Source organism: Cyclopterus lumpus, chromosome 20 (assembly GCF_009769545.1).
Source record: "Cyclopterus lumpus isolate fCycLum1 chromosome 20, fCycLum1.pri, whole genome shotgun sequence".
NCBI lineage: Eukaryota > Metazoa > Chordata > Actinopteri > Perciformes > Cyclopteridae > Cyclopterus > Cyclopterus lumpus.
Window position 1 is genome coordinate 16,031,874 of NC_046985.1, and position 21,001 is coordinate 16,052,874.

The 21,001-nt window shown below is 45.9% G+C and overlaps 1 protein-coding gene across 1 annotated transcript; it reads right to left on the bottom strand.

The window, feature by feature from the left end:
- Positions 1–460: 460 nt before the first annotated feature.
- mkxa (mohawk homeobox a) lies at positions 461–20,687 on the bottom strand. The gene is made up of 7 exons (XM_034560414.1): positions 20,512–20,687; positions 18,040–18,199; positions 15,201–15,354; positions 12,297–12,683; positions 8,521–8,529; positions 2,475–2,510; positions 461–644 (listed from the first exon to the last, which is right to left on the bottom strand). Exons 1-7 carry the CDS (start codon positions 20,685–20,687, stop codon positions 469–471), a joined length of 1,098 nt encoding a protein of 365 aa, XP_034416305.1. The 3' UTR covers positions 461–468.
- Positions 20,688–21,001: the final 314 nt, after the last annotated feature.

A 21,001-nucleotide genomic window follows, 5' to 3' on the forward strand; every position in this document is an offset into this window, starting at 1 on the left:
AGTCCTGAATCACGACTGTGGCGCTAAACTTAATAAGATATTCCAAAAGAGGCACATCGGGATCTGTACTTTGCATTGACCGCAGTGGGCGAGTTATTCTTCTAAACAACAAAGGCACTTTTGGCAAAAAAACACATTTTCGTAGCATAAACGTAAATGAAGCGTACATGAAAAAAAAAAAAAATCAGACTCATCAAAAATAAGTTAACATTAAAAAGTGTCTTATTGTTGGAAATACTGCAGAAAAATAATGTGTCAAAAAAAATGATGGTCAAGGCCTCCTTTGCACTTTTTTAGACACCAATAACAACCAAAAAGAATGGTTTCTCTTTCTGATCCGCCCCCCCCTTTTTCCCTACACAACAGTTCTCTTTTCACTTCTGTGGGAGTCTATGAGGACCCCGTCGAGCTGTCTGAAGCAGGAATGTTTGCTGGTTTGCATAGAGAGATGGGAGGATGACGTCGGGGCTAATACTTCTGCATCAGCGGCACTTTAACAGTCTTGATCTCTGCTATATGGGAGGACTTCTGGATGATGCAGCTGGTGGTGCCGGAGGCGCTGTCCTTCCCCTGCGCCAAGTTGGTCAAGGCCATGGCGGCGTTGATCTCCCTCCAATACGTCTCGTCTTTGCCCTTCGCTCGCTCTTTTTGCGCAGCGCCGACGCCACCGCTGCCACTGATGGTCGGAGGAGAGAACGAAACAGAGAGTAAGAGGTCAAGGTCAGCTTGTAATGAGGGAAAATTGAGGATTTGATCTGGGCTGCAAGGTAACAGAAAGTCCACTTACTTGTCACATTTACTTGATCCATGGTCTGTGGTTTCTGAAAGTACAAGAAGAAGAGGAAAAAAAGGTTGTTTTTGCAGAGTTCTCTGGGGTCAATGATTTATTGAACTCTAGCTGAACATACAGATTTAGGAGGTGTGTGTGTGTGTGTGTGTGTGTGTGTGTGTGTGTGTGTGAGGTCTGTACTGTCAGTGTACACCCTGTCCAGTGCAAACATGTGTTGCTCTGTTTTCTCTCTTCACTCAGATGCTGCACAAAAAGGACGTTTTGCGAGAAGCCGTCAAGAACCAAGGTGACTAATAGGATCGAATTGAAAGATGTTTCTCATGACTCATAAACTCCATTCTCTAATATTTTGTCCGAAAACAAATGGGCCCCGGCCAACGTAATTGAGTTGTCTGAGGAAATCAGATTGAAAATGACTGAGCGTAAGAGATTTGAGTGGGGATGAAAAGGCAGCAAGTGAGTCAGTGAGCGGAAGATGGATGTCTGCTCTCTTTCTTTTTTCTTTCTTTTTTTCGTCTCTCTTCAAATAGCAGCAATCTCTATCTCACATGTGAAACATTAGTGGGGAATAGCGGAGTCATTAAGCAATGAAACCAAACTTCTCTTCAGGGCAACCAGTGTGTTTATGCGGCGGGGAGAACGGCCGACTTAATGTTGCGCGCGTGTTTGCACCGAAACCTGTCTTATGTCATCGGGGTCCAGCTTGAGGTACGTTTTGCCCGGCAGTGAATTGACAAGGGCTTGGTTTTCATGAGGCATTAAAAGAGCATCTGGATTTCCTCGCCGTGCAGCCTCCAGGCGCTCTCTTTAAGCAAACCAAACAAACAGCTAAGGCCCTGTGAGCTTGCGAGAAGTCCAATCGTGACCAGGTACAGCTGACTGGTCGCCTTGAGAGCATTCAAAACAGGGCAAATCGTCTTTGTTTCCACTCAGTCCAAAGGTCCCAAAGAGGTCGTCTACACTCGTACCTCCTTCACCCTCCAAGACGTCGGATGCAACCAGTTCCCTCACACCCTCCACCCCCCATAGCCGAGTACAGCGAGCATCTAAACTTGAGCTTCCGTTTTAACCAGCACCACCGTCACCACAGCACAACAGTTCCCCGAAACGTTCCCTCCAGCTAATGAAAATCTGCACCCCTTCATTTCCACTGGAAGGTTATTCCCCATGATTGTCAGACTGGAAGAAAGAAGAAAAAAAATACAGTATTTGGGGTTTAGCCAAAACTCCCAGACACACATGAGATGGTATACGCTCTGCTTTGTCACCTCTGACTTCGCCAAAGCCCTTCATGGACTTTCCAAAGACCTGGATCCCAGTGTTCGAGCGGCCATAAACGCCTAATTACTCCCGACACCTCGCTCTGTTCCTCCCTTGTTTTCCAGAAACGTTCCCTGTGTAGCGTGACCGGCGGCTAATATGGGCCTGATTATGAAATTTCCTGTAGTTTTCCAGTTTGCTCGGTAATAGGTGTATTCCACAGAGAGAGACAGGCTTCGCTCTCAGCAATTTTCTGCTGTTGATGATCCTAAAACAGTAGGGGAGAGGAATGTGAGTGTGTGCACATGTGAGAGCGAGATGAGGACATGATAACCCAGAAAGTACAAACGACGCAATGAGATTTCTTAGGTTTTCAGTGTGTCAAAGGCGTTCCAACAAAACTCTCAAATTGTCGTCTGGCCACGACTCCTCGCTGACCTTTCTTTGCCTCGGCCGTTATCTTGCTTTATCAGCGAGTCCCTCTTCCTTTATTCATATTCCTCGGGTCCCTCGTGCTCTGTCCTCCACTCGCTCCCCCTTCGCCGAAGCGATCCGCCGTGATACCCCCTGATGCAGGTACTCGGAGACGGACCATGCTCATGCGGTCCGGCCAAAACAAATGCCATGTTTCAATGTTTTAATAAGGGCTGACTCTTGGCTATGTCAGGAATAAGCGCTGCTTCCACATTTTCATTGCTGTTTTTCAAAGCCCTTGATGCTATCCATCTCTACTTTATCGCCTGTGCTTTCTTACTTGTTAGCCATTTGTCAAGCTTTGAACCAACCGTGAACATTTGCAGACTGTGAAAGGCCCCCTCTCTGCATTCTAGTCTCTCGAAGGCCGCCAGGGCTCTGGAGCCGATTGGTGCGGAGTAGAAATATGCACTGATCAGAGCTCTGTATAATTACAGGCCAATTGCCCTGTTTTCATGTGTTGTTTGTCCTCCCCCAAATATATATTAGCTTGGTGTTTACTGCTGCGATGCTCGGTGTATGGATCGGTCGGTGACAGCAGTGAGCGGGTCGATGGCAGCGGCATCGAGGAAGTGTCCTTTTGCTATGTTGCAAGTCATTGTGGACTGCCGGCTTTCCGTCCACAGTTCTAAGTATTTCCAGATTGTGGGAGGCATGTCCAAATGATGAACTGGTGATTTATGAGGCCACCCTGAACCCCCCTCCCTCCTAGCCCCCATTGGACCAGGCCTTGGGAACCCAGGACCCCAGGATCCGGAGATGCACCACTGCACACAAAAACTCTTATTTCCGAAGCCCTGTGCCTAAAACATTCAAAACTCAGATTTTTAAAAACAAGAGTCGTGCCAAAGACTCAGTAAATCGGCAGTAACTCACGAAGGACCTTTTATTATTTTATCTTTCTTTTTTCCTTGTTTTTTTGCTTTACTGCTTTGCTCCTGATCTCGCGGCCCACTTCGCTGTTGCCTTTGGGCTCCATTGACAGTGGGGGGGTTTCACGGGCCGCCACGGGGGAAAGCTAAGACGTTTGAGGGTTCCTGGCGCCTCGCTGGAAGTCCAAAAATACTAGCTCACTTAACATCAAAGCGGGGTAATGGAGGGAGAGCAATAAGAGGACCAAAAAAACAAATAACAACAAAAAAACAAGAAAATGTAAAAAAAAATATTTTTAAACTTAATAGTCAAGAACACAGCTTGGGTGAAAATAAGAGAAGCTGAGCGGGGTTCTGTCACATTAGACAGAGAATGAGGTTACACCTGTTGATGAGGTTACACCGAGGAGAGTGGTCGACTGTCATCATTACCATCTGGTGCTGTTGTTAGCAACACACAACAATAAACAAGGCAGGCCCTGCTGCACAAACCAAGGGCTGGGCTGGATTAGGCAGAAAAATAAACACAAACACACACACATTTTATGTGACATTTACGTCTCTAGTTGGTGGTCGACTCCAGAGTGACTGAGAATAAGCGTCCAGTCTCAGGTCACCAAAAATTTCATGTTGCCAAAAATAAGTCTTCAGTGGTTTTATAGTGTTCCCATGACCACAAAAAGGACGTGTTTGTTTGCTTTCTTCCTGAGGGCTAAATGAGGAGACTGATATACCGATGTGATCTGAGACTGGCATCCTTCTTTTCACCTTTCTGTCAGAGAGAAAGCAAATAAGCACATTTATCCCCCCCGAAAAAGAAAGGATTATTTTCTAAATGTCTAAAGAAGAATGTGCAAAGAGAAAAGTTGGAAACCTTTTCTCATAAAGTACCTATTGTAAAGGGTTTGTAATCGTTTATAACTCCTTCTGTTGTGCCTTATAGATCAGTTGTAATCCATTCATAATATAAGCACGTTAAATATAGTCATTCAAGAAGCATAAGGAGTTCCACACTTTCTAATGAGTCATCAGAAGAAAAAAATGGTCAGTACTACAATATACTACAATGTCATTGATGAAATCCACCACAGCTGCAGTTTTTAAATTACTTCATACATGAAGAGCAGCTCAAAGTCCTGCGGGAGGAGGAGCAACAGGCAAGAGAGTCAAGAAGAAAAAAACTTAAATAACTGATCTATGTAGTAACAGCAAAATATGTAACAGCAATTACTGCAGCAATTAGATTTAGCTTATAAACCCTTCTATAAAAGTAGACTAGATTAGTAAGTGGAATAAAATGTTGGACTTTGCTGGGCAGGAGGTGAAATGGATTTTACCCTGACCACAATGAGAGAAAGATTCCACCGCTGGAGAAAGAGAGGAGGTGGCAACACACACACACACACACACACACACACACACACATCCAAACCCAATTGTCAAAGTACGGAAATGAGTTAAGCCCTTTTCCTCTGAAGCACCTGATGAGAACCAGAGTGGTGTTGCAGACTCGACAATCTGCTCGCCGCTGACCTGTACAACCACAGAGCAGGTCAGCAGAGAGCAGACACACCGGGGCGTCACGCGGCTGCTTTGAGTTCCCAGGGCGGCCAATCAAAGTCTTAGGATGAGTCAGGACTCTTTTCTTTTTTTGGAGGCTCATTGCATGGAAAAAGTCACACTCACGTGACCGGTTTTGTGATTCCAGCCAAGAAAGGAAATGAGGAACGCTTCGGGACGACCATTACCCGATGGTTGGTATCTTTGATTTGTCTTGAGCGTGAGGTGCGACACGGAACGATCACTTACTGCTTTAGGGGCTTCAAGAGCTTTATCATTTTTTTATATATTTCTTTAATGATCTGTGCTTTTTGTAATGTCGAGGAGAGTGCGCCAATGAAGTTAGAGATACCTTGGCACCGTCTCATGCTCTGCCAACCCCAACTTTTATATTACCTCTCTCTCTCTCTCTCTCTCTCTCTCTCTCTCTCTCTCTCTCTCTCTCTCTCTCTCTCTCTGTGTATGGGTGGTGAGTCTGAGGCGCCAAAGAACCAAACTGTCAATTTCACTCCATGCGCCAAAGACATCATACGTGGTGGGAATTTAATGCCTTCTCCTTTTGCCCCGACAACACTTGCATCACTTAAAAAATATTGAATAACTAGCTCTTACACCATTAAACAGAACATACATGTGCCAGACAGATACTGAGCCGCTGCCCAAAAAAGGACTCTACCATCCGCTGCATTTGTGGCTTTTTTCCCCCATATACCCAGCAGTGTGTGTGTGTGTGTGTGTGTGTGTTTGCGGTCGGGGGCAGATAACCAAGATCCAGCAGTGAGGATTACACTTTGTGTCTTCTTGCTCGATGGAGAAATAATGACAGTGTTTCAGATGTTTAGGCGCTGCCAGGATGTCGTTGTGTTTACGAGTGCCAGTAAACAGAGTGTAATCAGGGCCCCCGTTAAATCAGCCAAAATGAGAAGAGCTTCTCGACGAAGAGTTAAATACGTTGTCATGGCGAGTGAGGCTGTGTGTGTGTGTGTGTGTGTTTGTGTGTGTGTGTGTGTGTGTTTGTGTGTGTGTGTGTGTGTGTGTGTGTGTGTTCACAGACTGCCAGGGTGTCGTAGACAAATAAAAGATGCTCGCATGAAAAAGGCTCATCACAAGAGATGGAGAAGGAGACAGCGATGGCATCTGAGGATCAGAGGGGCTCACACCGGTCACATGCAAACGGGGGGCTGAAGACGAACAGGTGAGCCTGCCCGTCGACATGCTTTCGCCACAGCAGGTACTAAAGAGACAATCCGTGGGCTGGCTCCTCCCCTCATGTCAGAGGCCGCTAAATCACGGGTGTCCCCAGTAACATCCTCTGGGAAGGACGTTTGTTGTTCGCGGTGAACAAAAAGACACACATTAGGAGGGGGAGAAAAAAGGAGAAACCACGAGTAAACATTATTCCGATTTTTAAGTGTTTTCATGTGTTCAAAAATATCCCTCTTTTTTTTTTTTTCGGGAGCTGGAAGCCAAATGATATGTTTGCTCTGCACTCTGCATCATTATGTCGCAATGTTTCACAGTGGTGGGATTGAATTGCTCTCTCACACTCATGGGGGGTTTCTGTGTGTGCGTGCGTGCGTGTGTGCGTGTGTGTGTGTGTGTGCGTGTGTGTGTCCCATGTCCTCACTATGTCACACCTCTGCTCTCTCATTAAACCTCCCTCTGCTCTCCTCTGTCCCGTGGGAAAACAATGGCAGCCTATTGTTCTAGACACGGCTGGGCTTTTTAAAGTGGAAACTTTTTGTGTTTTATACAGGCAGAGTGGCTTGGTTTCCCTGACTGGGCAGGCAGCTGTGTTTTCTGAATGCGATGACCCGATGTGAGTGTGTGTGAGTGTGTGTGTGTGTGTGTGTGTGTGTGTGTGTGTGTGTGTGTGTGTGTGTGTGTGTGTCCCTCAAAGCCTCGGCATGCTGATGATTTAAAAGCGATCAGGTCCAGAGGGCTCGTTATTCTTTTCCAGTTCTATGTTGGGGAGTTGCGTATAAATAGTGTCTGCTCTGATGTTTGTCTGTTAACACTTCTCCGCAGGGAGGACGGCCAGTGAACACTGTCTGAGTCTGGTGATGTGCCCTCCGTTGTCCCAGCCTCTGTTTAGTGGTCGGAAGCCAATAGCCCATCTTCACCAACCTCTTTTCTCTCTACTCTCTCAGTGTCTTTATCCACCTTTCCATCCGCATGACGCTGCACCACAGTTCTATGCCAGGATTATACCTTACCTCTGCCAACTCCCAGTCGTTCCGATTGTGGGACCGGCCACACCCCGCAGGACACTTCCAGCCTCTCGTGCACATCAGTGCATTGAGTACATTACGTGACACGAGGCTCCTATTTTGGACACATCCGCATGCACCAGCGCCGGTTTGCACATGTATGCGGGTGAATTCCCTTTTTTTGTAATTGCAAATTAGATTTAAGAGGTCCTGCTAGCGCTCTGTACCGAGGGAACGGAGCCTAGAGTACACGCACACCAACACACGCATGCACACTTATGCTACACTTTTATCTTTTTGTACACTTCCTGTTTACCCTTTCATAACCCACGTTTATCTGCAATATGCAGAGTTCACCCAAACAACACATACTCACACATACACACATACCGCTGAGCAATATAAAGCCATACATATAGTTTAAATACTAGCTCTGACAAGCCCCCCCCCCCCCTCCAACTGTAATGCTCACAGCATTGAAATGTTATAATGAAAGATTTGAAAACAGAATGTCCCTGTTACTCTGGATAATCGACACAGACCTCACCGTCTACAGCAACCCTTCCCAAAAGTAGGAGGTGCGGACAGGCCGAGTTTGCTACAAGATAAGTTCATTGCCATTTTTCTTAGCAGGACATGTACATTTACAACATTTGCAAGCGCCGCATTTTCATATTATATATTAAAACAGAGGAAATGAGCAGTACAAATCTGCTGGGATGGCTCTCATCTGCAAGAGTTATCTGATGCAATATTCAAGGCAACTGAGGAAGCAACTTGTACATGTCACCACTTGCTTCTCATTTTTCACTCACGGTTTATTTCAAGTTCAATATTTATCTTAAAAAATCTGCAACATAGTATACAACCACTGACTTTTTCGAGAATAAGCCATTGTAATTTAGATTTAAAGGAGTTGGCAGTGAGGACAATGCAGCATAACAGGGTCAAATTAAAAATACTTCGAGGAGCGCAATACAATTCCTGTCATCTCCGCTGACAGATGTTTCCGACACGGACTGTTCTAACGAAAACAATTTACACGACCAGACAAAAATGTGAAAAATATGCACAAGAACTTCATCCCTGCCATGGATTAATTGTTATTCTAACCCAACCCACAAATCCAAGTCCTCTCCCTATCTTTGTGAGAAGAAGCACAACAACACACAACACACACACACACGCTCACTTCTTCCGACCACAGTCTCCGTTTCTCTTAGTCACTGCCACCATGCTGTCTTTCTTCTCCCAACACTGCTGGAGAAACTCAACTCTAGATCTGGATGGAACAAGTGCCTCCCTCTCCCTTCTCTCGTCCCTTCCACACTGATTCTTCAAGCCCAACCTGAACCCAGTGAGTCTTGGCAAAAGCTGCAGTCTTGGAACAACATCCCTCAACCCCCGCCCCCCAACCCCTCCCCTCTCTCTCTGTCTTCCCCTTTCTCCTTTCCTATGAAGCTGTGGAAAGAGCTAAATGTGGACAGTCTATCCACAACTCTGGATTCCTAAGACGAGGAGTCGTCATCCGTCACTGCGGGGGGAGTAGCCCATTGTCGCCCGGCACGGGGATCGTCTTTGCTCTGTGGCCGACAGTAAATCAGCTGTTCACGAGTGTCTTAAATCAGACAAAAACAGCCACCATCCCGCAACGCGCGCGGCTGGATGAATCATCCCAGTTGGTTTTCTCTTTGGAGATGAGAGAGACATTAATGGTAAACATATGAAAACAGTCGCAATAGAAATCTCTTATCTCGAACAACCATCACACCCTTCTACCTTTCTACCTCGAGTGAGAAACCCAGACATTCTTCTTTCTTTTTCTCCACATTAAGATGACTTTTCACCTGGACGAATCCAGAGCTCCTCGAGTGCCACTGAACTCTCAAGGAATCAATAACCGTCTGGCGCTCACGGAAAAGGCCCTTTTGGATCTCAGCAGCCACCGTCAAACACTGCTGTTTTCATCGAACGTATCACGAAGAAAACTATGTGCTGATCGGTCAGTGGTTTCCAAATGTGGCACATCAATGCCGTAGTATAGAGGGGACTTTGCCGCCCTGCATCACCAAGAATCTAGGACTTGCATGCTGGTTGATGGACCTAAATGTTGGAAACTCGCCGGTGGGCCCCCGACTTGCTTTGAGCTATCGATGCTTTTCCACATCGGCAGAAGAACCGGACTCAGCTGTAACCACAGTTCATAGAGGAGAGAACCTGAGAAAATGTACCAGTGTCGACCTTGTGTGCAATTGCGGGCCGAGATCCGCCAGGCTCCATCCAGCTGACACGTTGGGGAGGGTTACTCGCCGCGTAATGATCGATATGATATCGGACGTGGGGCCGAAATCTGGAACGGGGCGAGAAGGAAAACACTGAGCCAGATTCCAGCCATTTAATATCCCATTAAAGGGTAATTTGGCATGAAACCCCTGGCATGTGTGATGGAATTCTACTGCTCCTTGTGTTCAATGAAATTCCCCACTGGCTTTGGACTGGAGGTGTGTGTCTGTGTGTGTGTGTGTGTGTGTGTGTGTGTGTGTGCGTGTGTGTGTGTGTGTGTGTGTGTGTGTGTGTGTGTGTGTGTGTGCGTGTGTAGTTTTCCACTGGGGTAAATCTATCTCCTGCCACGTCTGACTGCCCTCTGTAGTCACAGATAACACTGTGGGCTCAGGCTGTGGGCCACAACAGCCAACTAGCCCATTAATGAACTTTTAGCCAATGGGATGATGGTTGCCAGGCACGCCATTTTCGCTTTGGCCAATCCCAACCGCTTTACAGGCCGGGATTCGTCAAAAGAATGTGCCAGGAGACACCGTATGTGCTCTTCTGAAATTCTTTTCCTCCCTACTGACTGATTTTTTTTGTCAACGTCAAAAGTGAGAGGAACATTTTTTCACAGTACAGATTTATGTGAAATTTGCTCCCGGGGGAAACGTTTTCCTCTTCTATAAACACATTTAAACTATTTGTAAAAAGAGGAATGCGTTCACTACAAAAATATCTGGAATGTGTAGCCACAGGAGAAGAAAAAAAAGAAGAAAAGAAAACCTACAGAGGAAATGATGCAAACCCGAGCTTAAAATGAGTCCTCTCTGCCTCCCTCATTCATTTGCTCCGTCTGCGTCGGCGAGATCAGATGTGGAATTAAAATGTAATTCTCTCGACTTTTCTTTGTTTCGTTTGTGCAAGCGGGCGATTGGTTCGGCGGGCTCCAGCAGGTGTTCCGATCCCATGAGTCAACACCGCCTCGGAGAACTTTCCATGTGGATGTAACAGAGTAACACTATTGTAAAAGTGCCAGAGCCCGGGGAATCCAAGAGGGAGACGTCATCGCCAAGAAATGATATTAACCATAGAGATAAAATAGTTACTCTCTATTAAAAACAGCAGGCCAGCCAGGTGAATTAATCCCTTTTTGGAGATTTCTCTTATTAAAATCTGGTAGAGAGGGAGTTACAAGTCTCACTTGGTCTATCCATCTCTTTCTTCCTTTCTCCATCTGTGAGGCCCAGCAGGTGCTCCGATGTGAAAAGGCCTGACGTTGGTTTAGGTCAGAGGGTTTCAAGTTCTGATCAGGAGGATTGTAACCGGCTCAGCTGCTCACACAGTCACACTCACACTCACTCACACACACGCTCAGATAATATAAAACACATTTGTCCAGAAGAGGAGCTTTGAAAAGAACACAATAAAATCTGCTCTTTCTCGCACAAAAGCCCAGTCCTCCGTCACCTACAACTTCAAAAACAAGCCTCCTCCTCCTCCTCTCGGTGCTGCCCACGCTCATCAGAAAGTGAAAACATTACTATTGGTTGTGAAGTGCGCCTGAACAAAGAGCCAGTGTCCTCAGCTGAAGAAGAACTTGGACAAATCTGACCTTGATTGTTCACAGCTTACTTGGGGCGAGTTGCAAAGCCGATGCATGCTGGGAAGTCCACCAATATACTAATGATGCTTCTTGTGTCTGACAATTACAGATAAATTGCTGTAAAATGAAAAAACATGTTTACATTAAATGAATGATGAACTATGAGTTGCTTCTACAGAATTCCACATCCACTACATTTCTTCTCCATTTTTTCCCAGTTGTGTAATTTGTGTTTAGTTTTTACCTTTAGTTGGTTATCGATGATTTTTTGAGGTTGAGTGAACTGCAGTACAACAAAGATGCCCTAAATAAAAACAGTAATAATCCGTAAATGGATTATTTCAAAGGTGTCAAAACCCAGAAACAGAAACGGCAACAAGGGACAATCAAGCTTCAACTCTTTATCTCACTCTGGAATGTGTTTTCCATTCCGCTGTAAAACTAAGTAATGGCAGGAAAATACTTTTTCTGACGTGACCAAGATTGAGATTCCACTTTTATTTTGCATGGCCTCCGCTTTTCTTTTTGTTAGCGCTCTCTTTTAAAGGTCGGTTCGTCAAAAAAGCAAAAAAAGAAACATAAGCCTTTTTTCTTTTTTCTTCCTACACACGCACAGCCGGCCGATACACAAACACACAGCTCGTTCGCCTCGCCCCGTGCTCTCTCTGCGGGACCTCAGTGCAGGATCAAAGGCATGCCAAACAGTAGTCTGAAAGTGAGCGTGTTCCACATGGCCTTGTTGTGTCTGGCCCGCATAAAGCCTGGTCAGAGGAGCCGTCTGGGGGGAGTTCCTCCTCTGCTCGGCGGGAGTGGGTGAGCGCCAGTGTTCCTGTGTGAGAGCGTTGAAGTGATCGTGCATGAGCTCCTCTGCTGCAGGTATGCAAACGTGTGTTAGTGTTTTAAATCTAATAGAACAGGGGTTTGTTTCTTCTCTTTCCTCACTGCATCTCCATTTCAGGAGTCATAAGAGTCACATTTGGCAACACCATATCAAAATGTAGGGAGCTGGAAGACAACAGCGTAATATAGAGAGAGGCCGACAGTTGGAAATGAAGGACCAGCTGCAGGAATTAAAACAAAATGTGCAGATGGACGGAGGACGCAAAGAGAGCAAAAGTGAAGGATGTCGTGTGCGTGTGTGTGTGTGTGTGTGTGTGTGTGTGTGTGTGTGTGTGTGTGTGTGTGTGTGTGTGTGTGTCTGTTATTGCGTGTGAGGGAGACTCTTGAAGGGAAAGAATGTAGGAAATGTGGCTCCTTACCAGCCCGATAAACAAAGTTCGCCTCCGCCTCAGAGGAGGACGGCGAGAGCAGCTCGTCGTCGTACTCGTTGGAGCTGAAGGAGCCGGAGTGGTTCCTCTTGCGGGCGTCCATGACGGCGTTGGCCACCATGACGTGGCGCAGCGAGTCGTTCAGGTAGCGGTGCAGCAGGCTGCTCTTGTACTTGGGCGGAGACACGTAGTCCTCGGCCAGCGAGGCGGCCGAGCGCAGACCCGCTCCCATGCCCATGCCCATGCCCATGGCCATCCCCATGCCCATGCCCATGCCCATGCCCACCATGGAGGAGCCCTCCTTCTTGATCACGCTCTGGTACATGGGCTTGTTGAGCTCCTCGGGGCCGCTTTGTGTCCTCTGAGGGTTGTCCCCGTCTATACCATCAAAGGGGGGAAATTAGAAAAACATTTAGATGCAATGCAGAAAAACATGAAGCAAATGTCTTATCTCCTGGTATTTGTCTGAGTCCTTTTTTGCTCACCTGGAAAATGCACATATGCCGTTCTTATACCAATGTGTACATAATTGTATATAGTTCCCTGTCTTTTTATAAACAAGCTATTCCTGTAACATCTTTAAAACACACTTGATTTGTATCTTTTTGTAAAACCATGTTGTAGACCAGTGGATGCAATTTCTTACTCAGTGTCTATAAACATCCAACGTATTTGTTTCTCAGCACCTGTGTGCAGTACAACAGTTCTTTTAAATGTTGATTGTTGCACACCGATTAACTCCACATAAGCTCCTTATGATGGCATGTGCAGTGTGTTCGTTATGTAATGCATTCAAGCCAATGGAGGCCCATTGAGCCCCGTTGTGTTTACAACCAGCCCCTAGATATACTCTCAATATATCTTTTTTAATGCTTTTGATTACACGCAGCAGATACAGGTTCATCAGTTTTTCATCCAAAAAAGCCTCCAAATCATCATCATGTGCAGATGGCAATCACACGCATATTCCTCAGCAAATGCTTCTCCAGTTTAAATCCAACTACCTTCTGCATGTTCCTCCCCACTGACTCACAGTCTGGTTATTTCTGCTAATCTTGAATCTAAAGACCAGGGCAGGGGGATTTCAACCTGGCGCTCCTGCCCTCCTGCTGGCATCGCCTCAAGAGCAGAAAGCCCAGCTGAGACTTAAGACGCATTACCAAACCATAACGGATGGTAGCCTATTTCCTCTGCATCGAGACCACATTGCCCCTCTATTCCCCGGCAGAAATAAATAATTTCCAGGGTGCTCGGCAGCCGGAGAGATTGAATTAAAGCAAAGGTCCCTACCTGATGAAAGAAACGGGGGTCGTGGGGGAGGAATAAAACACCGTAATGAAAAACCAGATATCCTCTGGCAGGGGGGGAATCAGGGAGAAGTTCACTTCAGATACTGTCCCTGCCAAGACTGTAATTTTGTAATTTGGGCAGGTTGGACTTTTGATTCAGTCTGGGCCAAATGAAAATTAGAGCTCCCACATATCAGAAACACATGGAGGCAGCGTACTCGCCCTCTTTCCCCAGTCTGAGGCAACGCTCAGCGATTGCTTCGGCGTCTCCTGTGAAACCACACGAGCACTAATAAACCCAATCGTTATAATCCCGCAATAGTGTCCCTTTTACCTCGACGTCCACCACCATTTTTTTGGAAGAAAACTTCCTTTTCAACACCTAGACGACGGCGTGTCCGCCCCGGATCACACGGTGGGGACAAAACATGTGACTGTAACTCCAAAACAAGCTGCACCATTTCTGGACGATTATGAGGAATGCATGCCGAGTCAGTGGGGTCGGGTCTGGGCCCCATAAATAGCCTTCTGGAACAAAAGCAGAGGCTTGAATACATAAGAGAGAGCTGTTCAGTGCTCGGGTCAGAAGTGGGAGCAGGCTACGGACAGCTTCATAGCCATAAAGTGAAAGGGAGAAGAGTCAGGCAGATATACAGAGCCTCCGGTGGTACGGTGGCCTGTGGCGCACACAATGCAAACACCATGCACACATTCCTCTTTCAGCCGCATGCTCGCCAAGAAAATGTAATTAGACATTTGCTGAAAACAGAGAGTTCTTTCTTTCTGTTCATTCTCTCACTGCGTGAGTATGTATGTTTTTATTTGTTGTTGTTTTTTTGTATTTGCAGTGCCGTCAGTGAGTAGAAAAAAAGGCAGCTGCTGTAAATACACGGCTGACAGAGAGCTACTCATTTCCAATTGCAGGCGGGAGACAGAGGTTGGCTCAGCGGGGTGTCCTAATGACAGCGTGTCGCGGCCCACCGGCCTCGACGCCTCCCGGACAGGTCACACACTCCATATTTATCCGCATCCAGAACATGGCTCCCGCGTGGCATCGGCCCGCTTGAGGACGCATGCGGAGGGAGGCGGCCCGAGCCTTTGGCTGCATGTCATGCCGTAATGCTAGATGTGAGCGTCCAGGGGGCACAGGGAGGACGACGTAAGGAAATTATCCCGGTCACTCCGTACAAAGAGCATCGGGTTCACGCCAGATCGACTTATAACCGAAGTCTGAAGTGATCCTGAATCAGATTGAGGGACGGAGCAGCTACATCCAGCACATGGAGAGGTTTCCCCACCATGCTCGTAAAACAACAAGCACGTACGTTAAATCAAAAGATACAGGAAACACCATTTTAAAAAAGTCTGCTCAAAATCTGTGAGGCAGGTTCTAAGCTAGCCTCATTTTTTGTTTTAGTCTTTAGCATGAGTCAAGCCCCAAAAAAACTGGATCAAAAGCATGTTTTATTCATCACCATCCCTGACTCCTACATGTCCAAAACAAATGCTTTTCGGCAGATGGCCACCAGCCCCCTGTTACACAGTGGACCACTTTGGTAGTTTGGGAATTCTCCTCTTTTAACTTGGAGGTGCAGTTGGGCCGTACCGTCTGAGCAGCTGTCCTCGCTGCTGACGCTCAGCCTCTCCGCGTTGCCCTGGACATACTTGTTGTAGAGCTTGATCCTGAGCGCCCAGCTCAGGTCGGGCTGCCTCACCGTGTTCTTCAGTCGCCTCCTGGCATTGGCGAACCAGTTGGAGACCTAAGAGAGAGAGAGAGGGGAAATAGAAGCAAATAGAAACAGGTGTTATTGTTTGGACTCCACACACGTCCACGTCCAAAGAAAACGTCTTGCTCTCCGCCTGCCTGCCTGCCTGCCGCATGCCTGTCTCCATCAGGGGAAACCAAAAGAGAGGCTGAGGCAAAAGACAGAAGCGGAGTCGGGTTGCAGAGCGGCTCCCTGGAACAGCTTTGAGAAACATCCCAGACACTCCAGAGAGACACCCCAGCATGCATCTTTTCTGTGTCAACGCCATGTAGAAACATTCAACACCCCGCAAGCGCCGAGCGGCCAGCAAACGCAACGTTTCATTAACTAATGTTCCTACCGACATGTACGTCCCACCCGCCACCCATGCTTATTCTAGACTCGCACAGCCTCCCTCCGACTATACGTTTTCGTCTTCAAGATGCAATAAAAGAGACACTTGAGTCGGCGCTCTTCCTTTCACTGGGCAGGGAGACTATTAGATGTTATACTAGAATAACTTTTCATGCTCAATAGACTTCAAGCAGCTTATGGAGGGGCTGGGACAGGGGCCTTATGCTAGAGTACTTATTTTTCTAATCCCCTCTTCCAGTATCGTGTTTCTCGTTAACTAGGACCATCCCACATCCCTTTTGTCTCGAGCCCAGCGCTGTGGCACTCCAGGGGCAAGGCGGCATCGAGTACATGTGGCTCGGCCGGAGGACTGCCTGGCTAATGAGGAACTGGAGGAAGCATTGCTGTCAATGGGGTGAGAGGAGAGAGAAAGGATGGCACGCCTGCTCAGATGACACCCAGAGAGATTTTCAATAAACACGTATGGCAGCCAAACCAGCTCGTTCACCCGTGGCCTGTCTGGACTGTGTGTACCGTAGAGGGAGACGGCGAGCAGGCACGCCGAGGGACTTCGACGGTGATGGAGAGATGGCACCGGAGCATTAGCACATACTTTGAAGAGACAATTTACAGCGTTGGGATGGGGGGGAAAAATGGGCTGTTTTGCTCAAACATGACAGATTTAGTCTCTTCGAACACCTTGTGCCAGGTGGGTGTTTCCAGGGAAAAACGCACAGGAAGTGATGCATTCTACATTACTGGTGGCGGTGGTTGCTTTGGACTAAACAGTAGAAGAAGTGTGTAGTTCGTAGGCAAAGAAAAGAATGCCACATTGGGCTGCGACTAACAATTATTTTCATATTGAATCGTTTATTGATTGATTTGTATAGTAATTCATTAAGAGACTATAACATGTTCGAACATGGTGGACAAACACCCAGCACATGTTCGCAGAACTCAAGGCGATGTCTTTAAATCGCTTGTTTTGCCTGAAAGCTAAAGAGTAACCATTTTTTATGTTGTTTACATTTGCATATTCTAATATTCTTAGCATATTCTCACATTTGAGAAACAGAATGTGAAGACATTTTACTGGATAAATAACTTGGACATCAATCAACCAGGACAACTTTTGGCAGGCAATTATCTGTCAATCATCTTTGCAATAAGTCGACTAATCAAAAGTGAATCGACTGGAAATCAAAGGAAGAATAAACACAACGTAAAAAGAAGAAGAAACTCCCAAATAGAGAGAGAAGAAGAAGAACCTCCCTCATACAGGAAAATGTGGTGGGAATTATTTACCTGCCTGTCATCACCCTCATCCCCTGACCTTTGACACCGCTGCTGGTATTTGGGTGTCAGCTTATGTCAGCGTGTGTGTGAGCTTGTGTGAGTGTGTGTGCGTTCGAAGCACAGCATCCCGGTGTCCAATACAAAGCATTCCTCTGCACTCTGCTCGCCCTCACCAAAACAAACAGCTCCATCAGGCTCCCAAAATGAGAACCAGATTAGGCATCGTGGCCGGCGGCCCAAAAAAGCCGCCGCAGCGTTTCTGAGGGCCGTATCAGTGACCTCGTCAGCCAGATGATACTGTACATACACAGCTGGGAGCACCAGACGCAAAACACACGTATATCAACCGATGGGTTTCCTTCTCCGTGGTCTGCTTTGTAAGTGCCTGAAGTCCTGTTGTCCACTGTACTCTTGTATTATCAGTGGAGGGTGCAATAGCATATATATATAACCTGTATTCATAACTATAACTACAACTACACTAGTGGTTCCCAACCTACAGGTCGGGGGCCAACAGGAGGCCTGAGGATAAATATGAGGATTTAAGATACAAACAAAAGGAGTCAAATAATAATAATACATGTCGACTACATACAATTGAGTACATTTTTCTAGATTTTTTTGTGAAATTATGAATAGCTTTACCTGTTTATGCCCCTAAAATGTACAACATAGGAAAATAAAATCCAAGGGCTCATAAGACAAAGAGGTTGAGAGCGACTGCAACGCCAAGTTCCATTTACAGTCATTTTGTCACATTTGAGTGAAATAATAAAAGAACGAACGGAATTGCCAATTTAAAAGTAAGAAGAAATAACATTGACCACCAGTGCTCGCGAGCTGAAACATAAACAGCTTAAGATGTAAAAACACGTTCTACTCGCAGCCTCCTAATTGCAAATGTAAGTCAAAATCCACTTTTTACACAAAAACCACAGAAATCAAATTTCCCTTTTCCCCTCACTGATCATACTGCAGTGAACTGAGCAATACTTTTCTCTCTGCTCATCACCGGACCAGCAAGGGACAAAGACCAGAAAGTGGACTGACCTGGACCAGGGTCATTTGCGAGCCGAGGGCCAGCAGGATCTTCTCGGTCTTGGTGGGGTAGGGGTTGTCTCTGTGTTTGTAGAGCCACTGCTTGAGCGGCCGCGCCATGTCCTGCAAGGCCTGGCGCTTGTGTCGCACTTTGCTGCCGCTGGGACGACCCCTGTGGAGGAACGGGTAGAATAACGTCAGCCAGGTTCCACAGTGGAGTAAAGCTACTCTATGTATACATTAAACCTTCATTGCCCATGTGTGTATGAATTATGGGACACTTGGAATGATTTTTCTTTTCATCTCACCCTGTAATGTTTGTTCTTTTCTGTCCAGCACATTTTTTGATTTTTACAAATTACAGATAAAATAGTATAGAATCTGCCGACAAACGCAGGATTTAGTCCTTCTTAGTTATTTGAAATGTACCCATCCTGCATTTACCAGTAACATCATGTTATTCATTATATCAGGATAAAATGTTGGTCAACCATCTAGATTTCAATTCCTCATTTTCACAAATTGAAGTAAAAAAATCTGTTGTTAAAGCCATGGAAGAGAAACAGGATTATGTTGTTTATGAAAGCGAAGCAGACAATGTTGTGCAGCTGCAATTGGAGTCCTGAGTGGACCGGCATGTTGTCTGAATGGTTAGTCATGACACGTAATGTGAACACTCAATAGAGTGTGCACTTTTCTCACCCAAAAAACTGCAATTAAACTGAGAAAGGCTAGATTAAGAGAGAGAGAGAGAGAGAGAGAGATACATGGCCACTCGCTGTTTATTTTTCATTGCGTGTCCCACAAACCACCGGCGCGTTGCAATGGAACAAACAAAAAAACCTTTGCTCAGGCGCAACATTTTTGCCAGATTACCACTTCACACCTGGGAGAAGCGGATCAAGAACAATGGAGCTGGGTCACAGCCAAGCCATCACACAAGGGACAGACAAAAAACTGAAATTATACTTGTGGTTTTCCTTTACAGAAAAGGGCTCTGACACATGTCCAGAGGATCATATGAAGAAGAAAAATAACATCCACAGCAAGAAAAAGGGGGGATTGGAAATATAGATATTCTAAAGTCCAAAATAAGAAGTTCAGTGCCACGCACAGCGCTTGCAGGACTACTGCAGTGATTATTATACAAGATAAAACCAACACAACATATCTTGAACTCACTATAAATGCCTTACTGGGAACACAGATACTCTGTGAGTTCCTAATGGCATATTCAAAAGTTTTTATTCAAGTCTGTCCGCATCAGCCTGGTGGTTTCCCCAACCCGGTCTGTGAAGGACTGGGTCTCACCTTAGCTCCAGGTTTTATGAACCTGTAGATGTCAGTATGGTGCCGTGCTCCACTTCTCCCTTTATCTCTGCAAAAAGCTCCACTGACTGCAGATGTAACATATTTCAGTCTAACCTCAAGTCTGCCTGAGGTTCATGTTCTACAAATATTTTGCTTGTAATCTAGATTGGTACGAATATCCGAAAGGACATTTTATTCCGTGTTCTGAATGTTGGTTTTAAACACACGCACACACACACCTCGCTTTAATCTTTTAATGTTCTTCATTAGCACTGATGTCTCCCTTGAGGCGTCACCGCACAGTCACACGAGTCCACCGACTCATAATATTCTTTATTGTTGAAGGTCACTCCTTGAGGAGGCTTCTGAAGGTCAGCTATATGATATCTCTCTCGCTCTCTCTTTGGTATCAAATAAACAAATAATAGAATGGCACTGTGTTTTCTTAACACCTGCTCCCAGTCACAAGAGAAAACAAAAATAAAATATATTATGTGATTGACTAGGCCACACAGAGAGTTGAAGGGAAAATGTATGTATTGGAAACAGATGGAGACTTGCTACCGAACACGACTGACCTACTTATTAATGTTAAAGATTAGCTGTGAACATCAACACCTAAATGAGGACCAGATTTAGAAACGGTGAATAATAATTTCAAGATCCATCAGACCCGACCGCAATAAAGCCACATGAAAAAACAGTATGAATAACCCAATATGCATGTCAGCCTTGTGAACCATGAGTAGTCAAAGTTTAGACCTTCCTCGTGGGTGTTTTATCCGCGCGTAAATTCCAGTTGTGCCTGCATAAATGCGCAATGCTCGCACAACTGCAGAAACTATTGTATCCTTCCGAAATATAATTATGTATTATAACTCATGGAGGCTCGTGCACATGACCCATGCAATTCTATAGTAATGTCACCTTACAAGTCCTATCTGAGCTTGACATTTCTTTTCCCGTCTTCATTTTGCGCACAAGGTGGAGAGATGATAACCCCAGAGCTCTGATAACAAAACCCCTCATTGCTATCCAAATCTCTCGTAGTGCTAACTTGTGCTGATTGAAGTAACCGTGAAACAGAGGTGTTCCTCACCGGCAACCCCGGACTCCAGTTAAGCCACGTGTTAATAAAAGCCACACGTGCGTTAAACGGAACGCTCCACATACCCGCTCCTCCTGTGTCTGATGGCCTGGTTGTCTCTGATGGTCTGGTTGCTGGAGAGGAGGTCTGGATGTTGCCCGTCGATGACTTCTAGATAATTTCTGCTGCTCATCTCCACCTCTTTCGCCTTCTCCTCAAACAGGACCTGGCTGCTCAGTTTGTTAAACACAATGGTGTTCATCTTCGGCCAGATATCCCCCCCCCCCGATTAAAAAAATGAAAAAGGTGGACAAAAATATAAAAAAAGGTTTCTCCTCTGATCTGTCACAGCGTCCCCGTGTCTTTCCTGTTGAACAAGTGTGGACATTTTACAAAAAGAGTCTTAATATATATATATATATATATATATATATATATATATATATATATATATATATACATATATATATAAAACATAATTCGACACAGTCTGGTGTGTGAGGTTCTGTTTCCCTTCCCCGCGTGCCGCCCGCAAACGCACTGACTGAAGCAGCCTGCAGACTTCTCGAGCTGCGC